The sequence below is a fragment of the Nyctereutes procyonoides genome, unplaced genomic scaffold, assembly GCF_905146905.1.
Source record: "Nyctereutes procyonoides isolate TBG_1078 unplaced genomic scaffold, NYPRO_anot_genome, whole genome shotgun sequence".
NCBI lineage: Eukaryota > Metazoa > Chordata > Mammalia > Carnivora > Canidae > Nyctereutes > Nyctereutes procyonoides.
The window spans coordinates 47,942,945-47,955,757 of NW_026575043.1; the positions used below are offsets into that span (position 1 = coordinate 47,942,945).

Here is a 12,813-nt window from a genome sequence, read left to right on the forward strand (position 1 = left end):
ACTAACAACATAGTAAATTATACACTGTTACAAGATGTAAGTGCTAAAAAAAAGAAAAGAAAAAGGTGTAAGTGCTACCTTAAAAATAGAACAGAGTTAAGGGAGGAGTGGTAGTGGATTTTTTGGGTAATTTTAAACAGGGCAATTAGGGTAGGACTCCTTTGAACACATGATATTTGAGCCAAGACTTGATGAAATTGAGTTACTTTTGTGGATGTCAGCAAGCCTTCCAGGAAGAGGCACTAGCTAGTGCAAGACCCCTCAAGTGGGAGCATGCTTTGGAAAAACGCAAAGAGCCTCGACAGGCTGGAAGGGAATGAGTCAGGAGGAAAAGAGTCGTGATTACAGAGGGGGAGGTCCAGAGCAGATCGTACGCATTTTACGTTTTAGGCTTTTATACTGAGGAAATGGGAAACCTTTGAGGAATTTTGAGCAGATGGGGTAATGATCTGACTTAGGTTTTATTTATTTTGTAAAGATTTTATTTATTTATTAGAGAGCAGAAACAGGAGGGAGCGGCAGAAGCAGGCTCCCCGCTGAGCCGGGAGCTCCATGCGCAGCTGGATCCCAGGACCCCGGGATCATGACAACAGCCTAAATCACTTAACCGACTGAGCTACCCAGGTGCCCCTTAGGTTTTTTTTTTTTAATAATTTATTTATTCATGAGGGAGAGAGAGAGGCAGAGACACAGGCAGAGGGAGAAGCAGGCTCCATGCAGGGAGCCTGACGTGGGACTCGATCCTGGGTCTCCAGGGTCAGGCCCTGGGCCCAAGGCAGGCGCTAAACCGCTGAGCCACCCGGGCGGCCCGTGACTTAGGTTTTAAAGGGTTCCTCCGTTTTGGTAGGGAGAAGAACAAATTGTCAAGTAGACGAGAGACCATGCTGTTTCTAAAAAGCATGTGCAATTATTCCTCAGTTCCACAGAGTATTCTTTTCAGTTTGCGGTTTGGCCAGGGGGCAGGCGGAAACAGCGCTCAGCTCGCGAGCTCTAGCTCTTGCACCCGAGCACCTCCAGCCCAGCAGAGGGCAGCAGCTTTGAGCCGGCTCCTCCAACAGGAAACAGCGTCTTCCTTAACCGCTTGGTTTAAAGGCGGCTTCCCGTTGTCTAGAGTGGCAGCACCATCGTCCAATGGCTGTTGACCTCAGGGAGGTGTCACCAGACAGGCGTCGGCGCCAGCTAAGGGGTGGGGAGACTGTCCGCGTCTTTTGATTGGCCGCTCCGCTCACATATAAAAGGTGTGCGCCGGCGCGCGGCCCTCCTCTCTCCAGGCGTCCTCGTGGGAGGTTCGTGTGGCCGCTGCCGTCGGTCCGGGCCCTGGCCGCGGGGAGATGGGGGGGGCTCTTTGTGAGCTCTCGGGAGGGGGCGGGCCCAGGGCTCTTGGGCCTGGGGCCTCGGCGGGGGCTTTGCGCTCCCCGAGTGGCGGCGACGGCGGCAACCCCGAGCCGGGCGGGCGGGCGGGCGCTCACGTGTGGCCCGCCCCGCATAGGCCTCGGGCTTGGAGCCCGGTGGGGCCGAGGTGACGGGTGTCGAGGGCTGTCTGAGCTCCCTCTCTCCCCGCAGTGACATCGTCTTTAAACCCTGCGTGGCAATCCCTGACGCACCGCCGTGATGCCCAGGGAAGACAGGGCGACCTGGAAATCCAACTACTTCCTTAAGATCATCGTAAGTGCGGAGATGGGTCGCGGTAACCCGTTTTGCTGCTTGGGCCCTGGGCACTGACAGGGACCGTGAGCTGTCGGGTGTTGAGCATCTCCTGGGTACCGGCTACTAAATGACCATTTTAGGCAAATCCCGTTTAAATTTTCGCACTGGGGAGATCTGCGCCTCCTCCCCTCGTTGCAGGTAAATGGGCTCAGGCAGGTTGAGTGGCTCCTAAGATGACAGCATTCATACTCTGGTCTGTCTGGCTTCCAAATAGCATTTATACTAAATGCTCTTCTGCCCCCATTTTGGGAACGCCTGAGCCAATGAGTGACTCATTATAAAGTGGTAATTTGTTGCATATTAGGTCTTATCAAGATACCAAACACCTCTCATGGGTACTTGGGTGGCTCAGACAGTTAAGCATCTGCCTTCTTCCGCTGGGATCGTGATCCCAGGGTCCTGGGTACTAGCCCCGCTTGGGGCTCCCTGCTCAGTGGGGGGTTTGCTTGGCCCTCAGCCCCTCCCTGCTCCTGAGTGCACCTTCTTCTCAAATCTTAAAAAAAAAAAAAGGAAAAAAAATACCGTTAATGTGTTCTCATGGATGGTCTTGGGGGTGGGGGATCCTCCCTGCCCAGAAATGCAGACCATCCTGTTTTGCAGGCATTAGGCTGCCTTGTGGAGCTTAGTCTCTTCTACCCTATTTATCATGAAGGTTTTCAGACACAGAAAACTTAAAAGAATTGTCCAGTAGTCCCATATCCACAGTCTAGATCCTGCAAGTAGCGTTTTGTTGTGTTTGTTTTATTGGTATTTGTTTACTGCGGTAAGCCTACCTTTTTTGGAATGGCTTTTTGTTGTTGTTGATGCAGCCATTTAATGAATCCCTAAAAATTGGGGAAGATTATCTTGAGATCCCAGGATCTCGCCCTTTGGCTCAGAGTGAGATCCCGGGATCCAGTCCCACATCGGGCTTCATGCATGGAGGCTGTTGCTCCCTCTGCTTCTGTCTCTGCTTGTTTCTCTCTCATGAATAAATAAAGTCTTAAAAAAAGTTTGAGTGAGTGAGAGAGCTTGAACAGGAAGCCCAATGCAGGGACCCTGGGATCATGACCCGAGGCAAAGGCAGACGCTTAACTGAGCCATGCAGGCGCCGCAAAAATGAATGTTACAATAAAAAAAAAAATGGGGGATTGAATTAGAAACTTCATTTTCACTATTCATACTCAGTGTACAAATCTTTGATAAATTTGACAGTTTTACAACTCGTAGCTCCCAGTGGGAGGACTTGTCCCAATTTCTGAGTCACTTAAAAAGCCTAGAAGGAAGGGAGTGAGATGGAAGCCAGTGATTATGGGGTTTGGTTTTTCTTGATGTTTCTCTTTCCTCCTGCTAAACGTTGTTTCTGGCTTGTCTCTGTAGCAACTTTTGGATGATTATCCAAAATGCTTCATTGTGGGAGCAGACAATGTGGGTTCAAAGCAGATGCAGCAGATCCGCATGTCCCTCCGCGGGAAGGCTGTCGTGCTGATGGGCAAGAACACCATGATGCGCAAGGCCATCCGAGGGCATCTGGAGAACAACCCAGCCCTGGAGAAGTCAGTTCATTCTCCTGGGCTTCTTTGTCTTCCTTTCTTGGTACCCTTCTCCCCTTTCCCAGAGAAGAATCAGTACTGAATGGTGACACTCTCTTGTAAACTTTCTTTGCAGACTGTTGCCTCATATCCGGGGGAATGTGGGCTTTGTATTCACCAAGGAGGACCTCACTGAGATCAGGGACATGCTGCTGGCCAATAAGGTAAGAAGATAATCAGGTTGCCTAGAGTCTCGTAATTAATTTGGCTTCTTACAAGGAAAATTTACCATTTTCAGCTTGTATTTGTGGAGAGGAGACTTCTTAATATTGTTTCCCTTCAGGTTCCTGCTGCTGCCCGTGCTGGTGCCATAGCTCCATGTGAAGTCACTGTGCCAGCCCAGAACACAGGTCTGGGGCCCGAGAAGACCTCTTTCTTCCAGGCTTTAGGCATTACCACTAAGATCTCTAGGGGCACCATTGAAATCTTGGTGAGTGGACTTGGCTGGCCAGTGCTTAGTTGGGGGCTTGGTTGCTGTGGACCTGCTGGCTGTTCAGGTGTTGACCGCCCACTGTTACTTGTTCTTTAGAGCGATGTGCAGCTGATTAAGACCGGAGACAAAGTGGGAGCCAGCGAAGCCACACTGCTCAACATGCTGAACATCTCCCCCTTCTCCTTTGGGCTGATCATCCAGCAGGTGTTTGATAATGGCAGCATCTACAACCCTGAAGTGCTTGACATCACAGAGGAAACTCTGCATTCTCGCTTCCTGGAGGTACAAGCTGTCCATTTCAGGCCCTTGGTACATTAATGGTTCAGAATATGGCTAGCTTCAGACTGGATTCCGGCTGTGCAGCTGAAATCAGCCACATAATCAAGATGGTTATTTAATCTGTTTAGTTACCTCATCTGTAGAACAGCAATACTATAAAAATAATATAAGGTTGTTGAAGTTTTAAAGAGTTTTTTTGTTTGTTTGTTTGTTTTTTTAAGATCTATTTATTCCTGAGAGAGACCTAGGCAGAGAAATAGGCAGAGGGAGAAACAAGTTCCCCATAGGGATCCCAATGTGGGACTCATCCATGATCCCAGGATCACACCCTGAGCCACAGGCAGATGCTCAATCACTGAGCCACCCAGGCATCCCGGATTTAAAGAATTAACGAATAGAAAGCCTTCTAGCAGCTCTGGGCACGTAGTGAGGGCCGTTGTTATTCTAGCGACTGCAATAAAACATGGAATTTTTGAGTAGTATCTTGAGTCAAAGAAGAAAGAAAAGTGAGGACTGTGTGATACATAAATGTTGTTGCCAAGTACCCTGTTTGGGGAGAACTGACTTCATCTGAGATTAGCTTGCTTAGATTTTGCCATTAGGGACACCTGGATGGCTCAGCGGTTGAGAGTCCGCCTTCAGCTCAGAGTGTGATCCCGGGATCCGGGATTGAGTCCCGAATTGGGCTCCCTATGGGGAGCCTGCTTCTCCCTCTGCCTGTGTCTCTGCTTCTCTCTCTCTGTCTTCATGAATAAATAAATAAATCTTTAAAATAAAAAAAAAAGATTTTACCATTAAAATATTTTTAAGGTTTTGTTTATTAACGAGAGACAGAGAGGGACATAGGCAGCCGGAGGAGAAACAGCCTCCATGCAGGAGCTGGATGCGGGACTCGATCCCAGAACTGAGATCATATCCTGAGCTGATGAAGGCAGACGCTCAACTGCTGAGCCACCCAGGCATCGGCATTAGAAATTTTTTAAATGGATAAGTAAGGTGATAAAAGATGTAATTCCTTTTCTTGGACAAATGAAAAATTTGCAGTTACGTATACTGTTTTTGGAAATTTCATGGTGGATGAAATTCTCATAGGAATTAGCTTAACTTTTTTTTTCTCATGGAACTGAATGATGACAGAATGGTGACTTTTGAAGTAAATGCCATCATTGTGGTGTATGAAATACTCCAGTTTAGAGTAAGGGCAAAAAATGTTTATGAATTACTGGGTCTGAATTGCCCTGCCAGGAGCATTTGGTGTGAGACACAGCAAGTCAGTCTTGAAGTCTTATCTGCTGTTGAACTTTGCTTGAGCTTCACGGTCTTGTCTGTAAGATACCTCAACTGAAATGTAATTTCTGGGCGGCCCAGGTGGCTAAGTGGTTTAGCGCCACCTTCATTCAGCCCAGGGCCTGATCCTGGAGACCTGGGATCGAGTCCCACATTGGGCTCCCTGCATGGAACCTGCTTCTCCCTCTGTGTGTCTCCGTGTCTCTCTCTCTCTCTCTCTCTCTCTCTCTCTGTCTTCTCTTTAATAAATAAATAGTCTTTAAAAATTTTTTTTTAAATGAAATGTAATTTCTTCCTCTCTCTAGGGTGTCCGCAACGTTGCCAGCGTATGTCTGCAGATAGGTTACCCGACTGTTGCATCAGTGCCCCATTCTATCATCAATGGATACAAGCGGGTCCTGGCTTTGTCTGTGGAAACTGATTACACCTTTCCACTTGCTGAAAAGGTAAAAACCCACTAGGACCACAGTGGCCTTAAATGGGATAAATGGATGGCAGTGTGTGGAGTTGTGCTTTAATCGTATTTTACAAAGCAGATAAGTTTTTAAGAGTATACTTAAGCTGGGAGCAGGGAGGTGTGTCCTGGACTTTAAAAATGACAGGAGACTGGAAGAGGTTAGTTGATGGGTAAGAGTGGGGCTTAAGATTTACCAGGCCATACTCAAGCTGTCTTGCCTGATCATTTCTGGGGAAGGCTTCAGTGGCTTAGAAGTTGTTGGCCATTGAGCTAGAGCTGAGGGGTTGTGGTTAGTAGGTGTTGTGGGTGACCATTTTGATCATGAACTTTTCTGCTTGCTTCAGGTCAAGGCCTTCTTGGCTGATCCATCTGCATTTGTGGCTGCTGCTCCTGTGGCTGCTGCCACCACTGCTGCACCTGCTGCTGCCGCAGCCCCAGCCAAGGTTGAAGCAAAGGAAGAGTCGGAGGAATCGGACGAGGATATGGGATTTGGTCTCTTTGACTAATCACCAAAAAGCAGCCAATTCAGCCAAGTTTATTTGTGAAACAAGGAAATAAAGGCTTACTTCTCTTAAAAGTCTCTGAACTTTCCATTTTGTACTTGTTGAGGTTTACAGTGCTGTATACTAGACATTAGAGCCATGGTAGAGCAGTAGAGCTTTATTTGAAGTGGGTGTTTCTTTCCTTTTTTTTTTTTCTTTCCAGTGTTCTTTTTGTAATTAAGTGAGGTGCTGCTTTCCCAGCATTCAGTACCACCCAGCTTTATTTTCTAAGGATTTTATTTTTAAGTAATCTCTTCACCCAACTCAGATCAAACTCACAACCCAGAGATTAAGAGGTGCATGCTCCACTGACAGAGCAGCCAGCGCCCCTAACTCTATGATACCAGATTTTTTATTTCCATGGCCATCTGGCCACTAGCCTGGGTTCCTCTAAGATACTTTTGAGGTGTAGTGTCCGTTGAGATGATGCCAGTGCATTATCTAACCATGGAGATCCAATTCTTGAGAGGTGGTGACTAAGATAAAACGTGATTGCTGCATGGGTAGGTGTTTTCCTTCTGGTTAGAAATATGTACTGGGTCCTGATGTAAAGGTATTTGTTGTAACTGGGTTTCTGACTACGGTTGGGAGGCCACTGCTAAGAGGGCCAAGAGCTAAGCTGTGCAGACCCCCTTCCCTACATTAGTATGTAGTTGGCCCATCCATACACTGAAAATTCAGACCATGCCCTGTGGACGGTGAGGCCCTTTCCTAATGTCCGCCTCCCACTCTGGCCTTGCGTTCAACTCCCAGCCTGGCAGGCTTGTGCCTGGACAGGCCCCTCTTCATCTGGATCCTCCGCTGGCAGCCAGACCGCCGCTTGGTCCCTAGCTGCTGGGTCGTCCACCCCTGGGTTACCAGCTCGGGAGAAGATGGTAGATGGAGGTGTCCCTTTTACGGGTCAGTTCTGCCATCTAAAACTGCACTAAAGAATGTGGTCTTCACTCGGTACAGGTCCACGTGGGGGAGTCCGGGAAGGCGGGTCGGAGGCTACAGGGCGGTCTCCCCGCATTACAAATTCTCAAAGACCTTCGTCCCCCACGACGCCAGGCTGAGAGGGGCCCCCGAGCTGAGGAGAGGGCCCCGGGGAAGGGGCCTCGACCGTTCCCAGCGCCGGCCCAGGCACCCGATCCCGCTGCCCGCCTCCCCGCGGGGCTGCCGCGGCCGCCGTCCCGCCCGGGGGCGCCAGGCCCGGCCCCAGCGGGCTCCCTGCCTCGCCCTGCCGCGTGGGCCCGCGCTGTGACCCGGAAGCGCTCCGGAAGCGGTTCCGGAGTCAGCGCCGGCAGGATGGCGGCGGACACGCAGGTGAGGCGGGCGGCTGCGGGGCCAACGCGGCCAGCGACTGGGTGTGGACGGCGGCCGCCGAGCCAGACTGCTCCTGCCGCTGGCCTAGGGGCCGGAGGGGCCGGAGGGGCCGGAGGGGCGGGGGGCAGTGGCTGCGGAGGGCGCGACCCTGGGGCCGCGTCGGCCGGGCTCCTCGCGGGTCTTGGTCCGGCCCGGCCCGCGCGGCGCAGACCGTCCCCGGGCTGGAGGAGTCCAGGAGTCCGGCCGCGGTTTCCGCAGCGGCGCCCGGCGGGGCCCTCCCTCACCCTGGAGTTGCAGAAGTTCGCCTTTACGAGTCTCTGCTGCGTTTCTCCGAGTCCCCCGGCAGCGAAGCCCCGGCCAACACCGACTCTTCCTTAAACTTTACGTTCAGCAGAGGTTTCTGTAGTACCGGCTATGTGCAGAGACTTAGAGCACAGCCTTTGGATTTCCACAGAGCCGAGTTTGAGTCTCAGCTCGTTGATTTCCACGAGATGCCGGGCGAGTTACTTAGTCCCGCCAAGCCTCTTTCCGTCTATAAAATGGGGCTAAGGTAGTACCTACGGTAGAGGTTTGCTGTGAGGATTCAGGGAGATAAAGTAGGGCACTTTATACGTTGTTGGTTGTTATTAGAGCCTGCTTAAAAATAAAAGAAGCTTTACTACCTTGGAAGGGCCTTATGACCCTCTAGTGTTATCACTCCTTGTAATTCAGGAAAATATTTGGGGAAAAACTCTTTCCTCCACCTTACCCTTGCTTGTAGTTGTTAGTGTTTTAGAGTGAAAAGACAATCATATGGAAAAAGGAACCGGTGTCTAAGGGACAGCTTGGCTTCCTTGGATCAACAGGGAGAAGAGACTAAATTTGATTTTGATGGGGAGGTTCTGAGGCCGGAGAGTGAGCACTTAAGGAACATTGGGAAGTTGTGTATTTGAGAATTTCCTGTGCAAGGAGCTGGTAATTTGTTTCAGTTCAGTTATACTGAATCCTGGAAAGAAAAGCTTAGTCTGATGGGTATTTTGGAAGGAGTTAGGGGGACACATAATGTTTAACATTAATACTCAAGTGCAGAAACCTCTCTCTAGAGCTGTGTTATTCAGGACGGTAGCCACTAGCCATGTGGGTATTAAATGGCTAGTTAGTGAAAAGTAAATGAAATGAAAAATTTAGTTCTTCAGTTGCACTAGCCACTTTTCAGCATGTGGATAGCCACACGTGGCTGGTAGCCACCGTACTGGACAGTGCAAAAGAACAATTTGCATCATCACAGAGTTGGACAGTGCCACTCTAGAGAGAAACGTGAACTTTAAAGCTGTTTGCATCTGGTCACACCAACAAAAGACTTCTCTGAAAGATGCATTTCTTTAGTTTTCTGACGGGGGTCTCAATTCATTTTCTGATGAAGAGAAAGAAGAGCCCTGAACCTAAAAAGTTCTTTCAACTTTTTGAGAGAAACTATAGCCAAGAATTTAATATTATCCAGGAAAGGCAGCTCTGTGGGAATTCTAGGTAGAGAGTGGGTTGTATTCATGCATCTATTTTTGCTGTCTCCTCAACTCTCACTAAAAGTAATAAAAGGTTTTAAAAAGGATTCCCACAGAGATTGGGAGAGTAGAGAGCAGACAACAGCAGCAAACTTTTGGAAACTAGAAAGGGATGACTGGGAAGGATTTAGCAGACCTAAGGAAAATGAATCCTAAGCCAGCGGTTGGGAAAGCTGAGAAGCCAGCTGGTTCACATGGCAGAATCTCTGACAGACGGGAGCTGGGGGGATCAGCTACCCTCTGGAAGTGAGGGTGACTGGGCAGGGCTAACTTAGGAGGATTGGTGGAAAGCCCTTTTCTGATGCAGTCAGATCCGCGCTGTCTTTCTCCACCTTGGCAAAAGCCTGAACTTTTCTCTCTGGAAAGTGTAAAATAGGATCACTGTGAGGACTAGTGTAGGAGGTCCAATATCCAAGGAAATCATCTGCAGAGTAATTCAGGAAACTTGTCCTGAACTGGAGGGTGTGTTTCCAGATCAAAAATACTCAGCACAGTGGATGAAGATAGACTCACAACAAAGCACATTAGTGTGAAATTTTATTTTTTAATTTTTAAGAAAGATTTTATTTATTTGAGAGAGAACACGAGCTGGGTGGGGGTGATGAGGACAGAGGGAGAGGGAGAAGTAGACTCCCCGATGAGCAGAAAGCCAGACATGGGGCTCAATCCCAGGACCTGGAGGTTATGACCTGAGCCGAAGCAGACGCCCAAAAAACTGAGCCACCTAGGTGCCCTGTGTGAAATTTTAGAACCTTGGACACAAAGAGAAGATCCTAGAACTTTGCAGGGCAAAAGTCAGGTCTTAGACAAAGAATCAAAAATCAGCATGGCAGGGGTGCCTGGGTGGCTCAGCTGGTTAAGCGCCTGCCTTCGGCTCAGGTCACCGTCCCAGGGTCTTGGGATTGAGCCTGGAGTCAGGCTTCTAGCAGGGAGCCTGCTTCTCCCTCTCCCTCTGCCTGCCCCCCCCTCTCTCAAATAAATAAAATATTTTTAAAAAATTAACAGCATTGAACTTTGTAACACTAAAAGCTGGAGCTCAGTGAGAATGTCTCCAGTAGTCTGAGGGAAAATGATTTCTTTAAAATTTTTTTTTTAATTTTTATTTATTTTATGATAGAGAGAGAGAGAGAAAGAGGCAGAGGGAGAAGCAGGCTCCATGCACCGGGAGCCCAACGTGGGACTCAATCCGGGGTCTCTAGAATCGCGCCCTGGGCCAAAGGCAGGCGCCAAACCGCTGCGCCACCCAGGGATCCCCTGAGGGAAAATGATTTCAACCTAATATTCTGTATCCAAACAAACTTAAGTGTGAAGCTAGAACATTTTCAGATTTGCAAGGACTTCACAAAATGGAGAACGTGCTCCATCTAAGCACAAGAAAAAGTACATTTTTAGGGTTATAGACTGTGTTGCAGCTATAGAGGGTCACCTACCAAATCGGGCCAGGTCATCAAGTTCTGAGAGAGACTTCTTTAGGAAGATGGAATTTGGTAGAATACCTGGTCTGCCCAAATGTACAAGTGGTAAAAAGTTTGGGATCAAAGTGCAGATTAGAACAGATGAAGCAAACTGAGGGCAGTTGGGAAAGTGCATTTATTAACTCCAGGGTTAATAAAGCTGTGTAGGATAGTAAACATAATGTATTAAATGGAGGTCAAGTGGGGCGCCTGGGTTCCGTTGGGTGTCAGATTCCTGATTTTTTGCTCGGGTCATGATCTCTGGGTCATGATCTCAGAGTGGTAGGGTCAGGCTTCAAGCTCAGCAGGGAGCCAGCTTGAGATTCTCTCTGTACCTCTGCCCCTCCTCATGCTTGGGTGCACGCACATGCGTGTACTCTCTAAGTAAATAAAATCTTAACAAAATAATTAATGGTTGGGCAGCCCCGGTGGCGCAGCGGTTTGGCGTCGCCTGCAGTCTGGGGTGTGATTCTGGAGACCCGGGATCGAGTCCCACATTGGGCTCCTTGCGTGGAGCCTGCTTCTCCCTCTGCCTGTGTCTCTGCCTCTCTCTCTCTCTCTGTGTGTGTGTCTCTCATGAATAAATAAATAAAATCTTAAAAAAAATTAGTGGTTAAATGCCTTCCATTTACATACAGTGTAAACACTGAATAGTAAGCTAGCCCATATTATGAAACTGAGGAATTATGTTGGGGAAATGGGGAGGGTAGCAGGTGGGGTTGGAGAAAGAGCTACTATAGAAGGCAATACAACTGAAAAACCAAGTAGTAGTAGCACAGACAGGTTATTTAGAGATTATGGAGGTAGCTCCCAAAATCATGAGCCAGAATTGATAAAAGAAGGGTGCCCTTGGGGAGTGAAGGCAAGAGACTGATTTTTCTGGCAGAGTTTCCAGAACTCTTCAGCTTTGACTTTTTTTTTTTTTCAAGTATAGTTGACATGATGTTGACTCCTTAATTATCTGTATGTATGACTATAAAAAGAAAAGACAGTATTAAAACAATCACTTATGTGAAAGAGTTTTGACATGAGTTTACTCACTGCCGGTAGAATTATATCAGGGAATTAAATATTAAAAGAAAACCTTAGCATAATTTTGTTTCTCTATAAACCCTTGAATCTGACTTTACTATAAGGCCTGTCTCTGAAATAGCCTTAGAAGAAAAAGATGAGGGCACCAGTGTGTTAGTTACTTGGGGCTTACCATGGCCTCTCCTAGTGCTCATGTATCCATGACTTTCTGTTCTCTAGCTTAGAGAATATTGGAATATTGCTCAGGAGCAGATTTTCAGGAGTATTTGAAATCTGTCCTGTCCCGTCCCATCCCCCGTGACACCCCCACCCCCACCCCCCGCCGTGCAGCTGCGCTAACATGGTTGGTGGTTGAAAACTAAGGGCTAGTTGGCAGTGGTTTATAGACCTATCGGTTTCAGGCTTAGTTTCAAAAATACAGGTGCTGTGGCTTTCAACCCAGTCTGAGCAGTGACTGGAAATCTGCTCTTTCATCACCTGTAAAGTGGGGATACTGATGCCTACCTTAGAGGCTCGAGCGTTGCTAGTTTAGTAGCTGACCTGTGCCAAGAGAAGAGTAAATGCTCTACGTAGGTTCTCTCCCTTAGCCACTAACTGTCCTATGAGATAGGTGCTATTACCTCCATGGTATAGATGGGGAATTGATGGTCAAGGAGAGAATATATATATATATATATATATATATATTAAGATTTATTTATTAGAGAGCCTGCTTGGAGAGAGGCAGAGAGAGAAATATATATATATTTTTAAAGATTTTACTTATTTATTCATGAGAGATACAGAGAGAGGCAGATGCAGAGGGAGAAGCAGCTCCCTGTGGGGAGCCTGATGCAGGACTTGATCCCAAGACCCCAGGATCACACCCTGAACCAAAGGCAGACAGTCAACCACTGAGCCACCCAGGTGCCCAAGAGAAAGAATCTTAATTGGACTCCGCATTAAGCACAGAGTCCAGTGCAGGGCCTAATACCAAGACCCTGAGATCATGACCTAAGCGAAAATCGAGTCGCTTAACCTCCTGAGCCACCCAGGCGCCCCAGGGAAATGACATAATTTGACGGAGTGTCTACAGCTGGTAAGAGGCAGAGCTAGGATTCAATCTCTTTGCTCTCCATCTTTCAGCCACTGTAGTTCCATTCTGCTAATGACCTGCCAGGATGTGGATATTCCCCATGTGGGAGGCTAACAAGAGCTGAATAAAG

The 12,813-nt window shown here is 48.2% G+C and overlaps 2 protein-coding genes across 2 annotated transcripts in view; both read left to right on the plus strand.

The window, feature by feature from the left end:
• The first annotated feature begins 1,257 nt into the window (after window positions 1-1,257).
• RPLP0 (ribosomal protein lateral stalk subunit P0) lies at window positions 1,258-6,314 on the plus strand. The gene is made up of 8 exons (XM_055323341.1): window positions 1,258-1,286; window positions 1,564-1,665; window positions 3,067-3,242; window positions 3,355-3,442; window positions 3,562-3,708; window positions 3,808-3,993; window positions 5,583-5,723; window positions 6,079-6,314. Exons 2-8 carry the CDS (start codon window positions 1,612-1,614, stop codon window positions 6,238-6,240), a joined length of 954 nt encoding a protein of 317 aa, XP_055179316.1. The 5' UTR covers window positions 1,258-1,286; window positions 1,564-1,611; the 3' UTR covers window positions 6,241-6,314.
• A 1,235-nt stretch (window positions 6,315-7,549) lies between these two features.
• The window catches only part of GCN1 (GCN1 activator of EIF2AK4), a 60,040-nt gene continuing 54,776 nt past the window's right edge, over window positions 7,550-12,813 (plus strand). The window contains exon 1 of the mRNA XM_055322413.1: window positions 7,550-7,581. Within this exon, the coding sequence (XP_055178388.1) occupies window positions 7,564-7,581 (18 nt within the window). The 5' untranslated portion in view covers window positions 7,550-7,563. The remainder of the gene's footprint in view (window positions 7,582-12,813) is intronic.

Excerpts from the sequence above, each read along its gene's own strand:
- RPLP0 (XM_055323341.1), top strand. The coding sequence starts at position 1,612 with ATGCCCAGGGAAGACAGGGCGACCTGGAAATCCAACTACTTCCTTAAG. Across the intron at positions 3,243-3,354 it reads AACAACCCAGCCCTGGAGAA|ACTGTTGCCTCATATCCGGG; the intron begins GTCAGTTCATTC and ends CTTTCTTTGCAG. Across the intron at positions 3,443-3,561 it reads ACATGCTGCTGGCCAATAAG|GTTCCTGCTGCTGCCCGTGC; the intron begins GTAAGAAGATAA and ends GTTTCCCTTCAG.